General features: G+C 37.8%; 1 protein-coding gene across 1 annotated transcript in view; it reads left to right on the plus strand.

Annotated features, from left to right (window-relative positions):
- The window catches only part of LOC107758281 (phosphatidylinositol 3,4,5-trisphosphate-dependent Rac exchanger 2 protein-like), a 128,972-nt gene that overhangs the window by 45,096 nt on the left and 77,064 nt on the right, over window positions 1-6,812 (plus strand). Inside the window, exons 9-10 of the mRNA XM_016575987.1 lie at window positions 2,018-2,167; window positions 4,208-4,352. Of these exons, the coding sequence (XP_016431473.1) occupies window positions 2,018-2,167; window positions 4,208-4,352 (295 nt within the window). The remainder of the gene's footprint in view (window positions 1-2,017; window positions 2,168-4,207; window positions 4,353-6,812) is intronic.

The raw sequence follows: 6,812 nt of genomic DNA on the forward strand, positions 1-6,812 counted from the left end.
CTTGGTAAATATGAGCAAAGGCGGCTGTGAAAATAAATCTGCATTGTTTATCCTTTTGATCTTTCATTCAATAAATTTACAAAATTCTAACCTTTCATTGAAGTAAAACAATGGAAAGTGGGGGGAAACTCACATTATGAAATAAATGTTTTTCTCCAATGCATGTTGGCCACAATTATTGCCCCCTCCTCCCTAGAAATTATTATGAGTAAAATATCTATGAAGTATATTCCCATTCATATTTGCATTTTTTTAGCACACCAGGCTGACTAGGAGCATGAAACCGTCCAGCCATGACTTCCTGTTCCACAGGATTATAAATATGAGAAACACAACGGCCAAATCCCCTTAATCATCCATCATAAGGAGTAAAACCAAAGAATATAGTTCTGATGCGCAGAAAAAGAGTGTTGAGCTTCACAAAATAGAAAGTGGCTGTAAGAAAATAGCTAAAGCATTGAAAATCCCAATTTCCACCTTCAGGGCAATAATTAAGAAGTTCAAATCAGCTAAAGATGTTACAAACCAGCCTGGAAGAGGACGTGTGTTTATATCATCCTAATGCACGGTGAGGAGGAGAGTTTGAGTGGCCAAAGACTCTCCAGGGATCACAGCTGGAGAATTGCAGAGATTAGTTGAGTCTTGGGGTCAGAAAGCCTAAAAAAAATATCAAACAGCCTCTTACGTCACCACATGTGGTTCGGGAGGGTTTCAAGAAAAATCCTCCTCGCTCATCCAAAAACAAATTCTAGCATATTCAGTTGTCAGACATGACTGGAACTTCAAACGGGACTGGCTTCTATGGTCAGATGAAACTTAAAAAGTACCCCATCACCATGGTTAAATATACTGCTGGATCATTAATGTTGTGGGCCTATTTTTCTGCCGGAGGTCCTGGACATCTCGTTCAGATAAGATTGCATCATGGATTCTATCAAATACCAACAGATAAAAAATCGAAACCTGGTTGCCTCTGTTAGAAATCTTATAATGGGCCGTGGTTAGAACTTCCATCAGGACAATGATCCAAATCAAACATCAAAATCAACACAAAAATGTCTCACTAAGCACAAAATGAGGCTTCTGCCATGGCCGTCCCAGTTCCCTGACCTGAACCTTATAGAAAATGAGTGGGGTGAACTAAAGAGAAGAAGCACCAACATGGAGCTGGGAATCTGAAGGATCTGGAGAGGTCTCTGATCTCTTGTCAGGTGTTCTCCAAACTCATCAGGCATTATAGGAGAAAACTCAGAGCTGTTATCTTGGGTAATCAATAAATTAATACTAATACTAATACTATATTATTATTATTATTATTGCCAAATAATAATATTTTTAAAATACAATTTCTTTATAATAAAAATATTATTTTAATAATTGCTTTATTTACAATTAATCATCAGCACAAAATTCATGATTATGACAACCCAACTTGCTTGCAAAGTATAGAGCTGTACAATGTAGAGAAGTACTTATCCCAAAACAATGCATGAAAATGATTAAAAAAACACTACACACGGTATTGTTTGAAAGCTGCAAAAAAGTTTGAAAGGATTTTGTTCCTCTGAGACATTGATGCAATCAGTGCTTCAAGATGGGTTTTAATTCCTGCCTGTTCTTCAGGACTGTTCAAATAGCATGTCGATTCTTCATGGCCTTGTAATTAGAGCAATCGATTCGTCGCCTGCCTGTGATCCATTTCATTCATGGGCTGTTTTGTTTGTTGCCTGAATGTTTCATTTGCTCTGAACTTTACTGCTCACATGGGCTGTTCACACTGCTTTGTTTATGGCCATTTTGTCATCTGGACCACTTTGATAGATAGCCTGGCATACAAATGTGGAGGGAAGGCAAGAATGCGAAACGGAGAACATTGCTGGTCGTGCCACATGTAGACAAACGGGCCACACAGACAAAAGAAAATATGTTTTGGAAAATCCAAGGAAGTGGCCTGGGAGGACTATAAAAGGCGTCTCTGACAGGCAGACATTGATTACTTGTCGGTGTTTTTCCTCAGCGGATTACCACAGCAGTGGGAACATCGTGAACAACGGCTGGAAGATCCACAACACAGCGAAGAACAAGTGGTTTGTCTGCATGGCGAAGACGCCGGAGGAGAAGCAGGAGTGGCTGGAGGCCATTTTAAAAGAGAGAGAAAGACGAAAAAGTGAGTAGTGATGTAATAATACCTGCTGAAAAAAAATACATTACGGCTCATTAAGTGAAAAAAAAAAATATATATATACAGTTTTAATTTTTATTTTAGAGAAAATAATTTACTTTTTATGTTTTATTTCATTTATTTTATTGTTTATTTAAAGTAACTTTTTTTAAAGTTGTAATTTTAGTTAACTATAATACCACTGATCCTTATGGCTATTTTATTTTTTTCTGTAAAACACAAAAGAGGGATTTTAGCAGAATGTCTTTTCCGAATAATGAAAGTAATTGGGTACTAGGGCTATTAAGCTCTAAAAGTGAAAAAAAAAAAATACCACCATCAAAGTAGTTTATATAAGTCATGTGACAGCAAACATAATTGCCTTTAAGGTAAATCCATCCATTAGTTTTAAAATAACTGAATAATCTTTGCACCCTCAGGGGGAAACTATAATAAACTCTATAGATCTGTAGAGCTTTATAGTTTCAAAGCCTGTGGGGTAAGTGTTTAACTACTTTAATTGCTAAAGGTTAGAAAAATGTCATTTTCTGGGCAGGATGACAAGTGCTTGGAGCCCGGTGACTGGATGAACTCTGGAGTGTGTTTTGGCGATGGAGAAGCCCTGATTATCAGTTATATTTGTAGAAGCAATCATTTGCTCCCTGGCAGACCTAATATCTGGCTGCTCTGGAGATGGATGGGTTTCAGTCCATGGAATCTATACAAAGCCAACACCGCCGCATTTGCTTGTGGGTGTTTTCCCATTCTCCCCAATGGCTCCGTGTAAAATCCAGACATAAACTCTTATTTGCGTGTAATGAAAGCTGTTAGGTTGATGGAGACTTCCTGTGCGCAGCTGTAAAAGTGCACTCTAAGCCATAGATGGAGAGTTTCTCTTTGATTTGCATTTCAGTTGTTTAAATGAAAGAAAGAATATTCAAGTAAAAGCTCGTAGTGTTCTGTTATATTGAATTAAAAAACTGCAAGGGCTAATGAAGCGGTTTTAAAACTGATAGGTCTTTATATGAAAGTTGAGAGCTATTTGGAAATTGATTCGGTTGAATTAAAGGAAGATGCTGCCTGTGGTGTAATTTATCCAATTCCTGTGCTGAATTGAGACGCGTAATCATTGCAACACACAGGCCATTCACGGAGGAAGGAAACACAGGCGCCCAGATTGACTGATTATGGTGCGATCGTACGGCCCATTTCTAATGCATGAGAAAAGAAACTGATGAATACATCTCACCTTATTTGTTTTTTTGCTGAGGTGTTTGTTCGCATATGGTTTTCAGAGTTATGCTCTGTCGGATCTTGCTTGTTGGGCTGTCATGATTATTGCATAATCATCTTCCAAATAAGGGAGTTTTAAGCAAATGTAGTCTACCTTTCTGAAGCAGCAGTGTGTTACGTGAGCTTTTCAAATAAACTTGTGAACTTTATTATAAACGTGAATGTATTAACATGATGTTAACGTGCGTTGATTCACTTTATATAATTGCACATATTTGCGTAATTGCAAAAATCTTAGGGCATAACACCTTAATCATGCGTAAAACTGAAGAATTTCAGACAGAAATAAGTAATCACATAACATTCAAAACGTTCAAAACAACAATTTTCTAATAATAATAATAATAATAATATTAATAATAATTTGATTAATTAACTTTTTTATATATATATATATATAACAATTATAAATATTATATAAACAGAAATAAAACAAATTTAATATATACACAAATGATAAAATATATATGTACAATATTAAATTTTTTTTATTTTTAAATATCTAAATAAATAAATATTTGTTATTATGAAAGTATATACAATAAATATAATCTTTATATATATATGCAAGGTTCCATTTGTTAACATTATTTAACTACTGTAGTTAACATGAATTACACATGATATACACAGTATACACACACACATGTACATACACTGTGCTAAATATACAACACATAAACACATACAATCATTCTGGGTAATTCCGGACGCGATCTCACAGTGCAATCTCTTTCTTATTTGCTTTTCCAGCTTTGAGACTGGGCATGGAGCAGGACACCTGGGTGATGATATCTGAGAAAGGCGAGAAGCTTTATAACCTCATGAGTAAACAGGGCCACCTCATTAAAGACCGCAAGCGCAAACTTTCCACCTTCCCTAAGTGCTTCCTTGGAAGGTAGGTCAGCGAGAGCCATCTCTCTGTGCTCTGTCTGTGCGAATAATGGCTGTGATAGACTCCAGGAGAGATTACACTAGGGGTCACGAACCTGTAGTATTATGGGAGTGTGAGTGACACGCTGAGAATGAGAGTGTGTAGCTGTAGAAGTGGCTGTAGTGACCAGAGCACATAACATTTCATGAACATCTTAAATAACAGAGCAGTGAAGTATAATGGAGTTAGAGATGGACAGCATTCGGGTGATCAGATCTCAGGCTACTATACATGATGAATAGATCTCAAACACTGTGTCAGGATCACTTTTATTATCCGTCCATTTCTGTGCTTTTTAATCTGTCCTTTTCTGTAGAGTCCATGTTTTGTTTTGTTTTTTTCATGTTCCTTGAGGAATTTGACTTATATGTTGAAGAAATAGCTTCTAGGTCATTTTTTTGGTTGTGAATCTTCTTTTAAGAGCATTGGTTGAATGCTTTTATACCTGCGTTTTATTTAACATTGTAAATCTGGTCTGTTTTAAATGGTACCGGCAGCAGTGTGTTACGTGAGCTTTTCAAATAAACTTGTGAACTTTATTATAAACGTGAATGTATTAACATGATGTTAACGTGCGTTGATTCACTTTATATAATTGCACATATTTGCGTAATTGCAAAAATCTTAGGGCATAACACCTTAATCATGCGTAAAACTGAAGAATTTCAGACAGAAATAAGTAATCACATAACATTCAAAACGTTCAAAACAACAATTTTCTAATAATAATAATAATAATAATATTAATAATAATTTGATTAATTAACTTTTTTTTACACTGTGCTAAATATACAACACATAAACACATACAATCATTCTGGGTAATTCCGGACGCGATCTCACAGTGCAATCTCTTTCTTATTTGCTTTTCCAGCTTTGAGACTGGGCATGGAGCAGGACACCTGGGTGATGATATCTGAGAAAGGCGAGAAGCTTTATAACCTCATGAGTAAACAGGGCCACCTCATTAAAGACCGCAAGCGCAAACTTTCCACCTTCCCTAAGTGCTTCCTTGGAAGGTAGGTCAGCGAGAGCCATCTCTCTGTGCTCTGTCTGTGCGAATAATGGCTGTGATAGACTCCAGGAGAGATTACACTAGGGGTCACGAACCTGTAGTATTATGGGAGTGTGAGTGACACGCTGAGAATGAGAGTGTGTAGCTGTAGAAGTGGCTGTAGTGACCAGAGCACATAACATTTCATGAACATCATAAATAACAGAGCAGTGAAGTATAATGGAGTTAGAGATGGACAGCATTCGGGTGATCAGATCTCAGGCTACTATACATGATGAATAGATCTCAAACACTGTGTCAGGATCACTTTTATTATCCGTCCATTTCTGTGCTTTTTAATCTGTCCTTTTCTGTAGAGTCCATGTTTTGTTTTGTTTTTTTCATGTTCCTTGAGGAATTTGACTTATATGTTGAAGAAATAGCTTCTAGGTCATTTTTTTGGTTGTGAATCTTCTTTTAAGAGCATTGGTTGAATGCTTTTATACCTGCGTTTTATTTAACATTGTAAATCTGGTCTGTTTTAAATGGTACCCAGAGTTCCCTGCACCACCCAGTTTGTTTTTAAACTGTGTTCAAAGACACCACTACCATACTCATGAGCAGACCCAGATGGAATCTGCAGACTTTTTCACTTTATCTCGACTGATTTGGTAGAAAATGAGGAATAATTTGAAAATGGACACATGCTAAAAGGAGCTGCAGTACTGCAGTTTTACAGTGTTATTGGAAGCTGAAATCCTAATCAAATAAGTAATTATTTAATAAGCAGAAATGCAAAAGGTTCTATGGCTACAGATTCTCTATGGGCTGGTGTCAGGATGTCTACTGTGAGGAGCAAAGGAGCGCGTCGACGAAGGAGATTCAGGATAACAATCTTTAATAAACATCCAAGCAGGGGTAACACAGGCAGGCGGGAGACACACGTAGCACCACTAGACGTTTAACACTGGACAAGGGAACATAGGGCAAACAACACTTTGGCCCAATCCCAATTCTATTTTATACCCCTTGGAGCCCTCTCTGGGCTTGACTCAGGATCTGAGGCCCTCTCTGGGCCAGACGTGGGAACAGGAGGCCTCTCTGGGCTTGACGCGGGAACAGCAGCTCTCTGGGCCGGACGTGGGAACAGAAACCCTCTCTGGGCTTGACTCGGGATCTGAGGCCCTCCCTGGGCCAGACGTGGGAACAACAGCCCTCTCTGGGTTGGACGTGGGGACAGGAGCCCTCTCTGGGCTTCGGAGATCGCGCAGATCACACATCCAGGAGAAAATAAACTTGTCAATGCTGCCCCATGACTTTTATTAATAACAGTTTAAGTACTGAATCGCTACATTATATTTTCCAGCAACGAGAGGATAAAATTGCTGTTTTTGAAGTAAACTCACTCTAAAAAGAGAAACACACATCAG

This window comes from Sinocyclocheilus rhinocerous, unplaced genomic scaffold, assembly GCF_001515625.1.
Source record: "Sinocyclocheilus rhinocerous isolate Xijiao unplaced genomic scaffold, SAMN03320098_v1.1 scaffold142, whole genome shotgun sequence".
NCBI lineage: Eukaryota > Metazoa > Chordata > Actinopteri > Cypriniformes > Cyprinidae > Sinocyclocheilus > Sinocyclocheilus rhinocerous.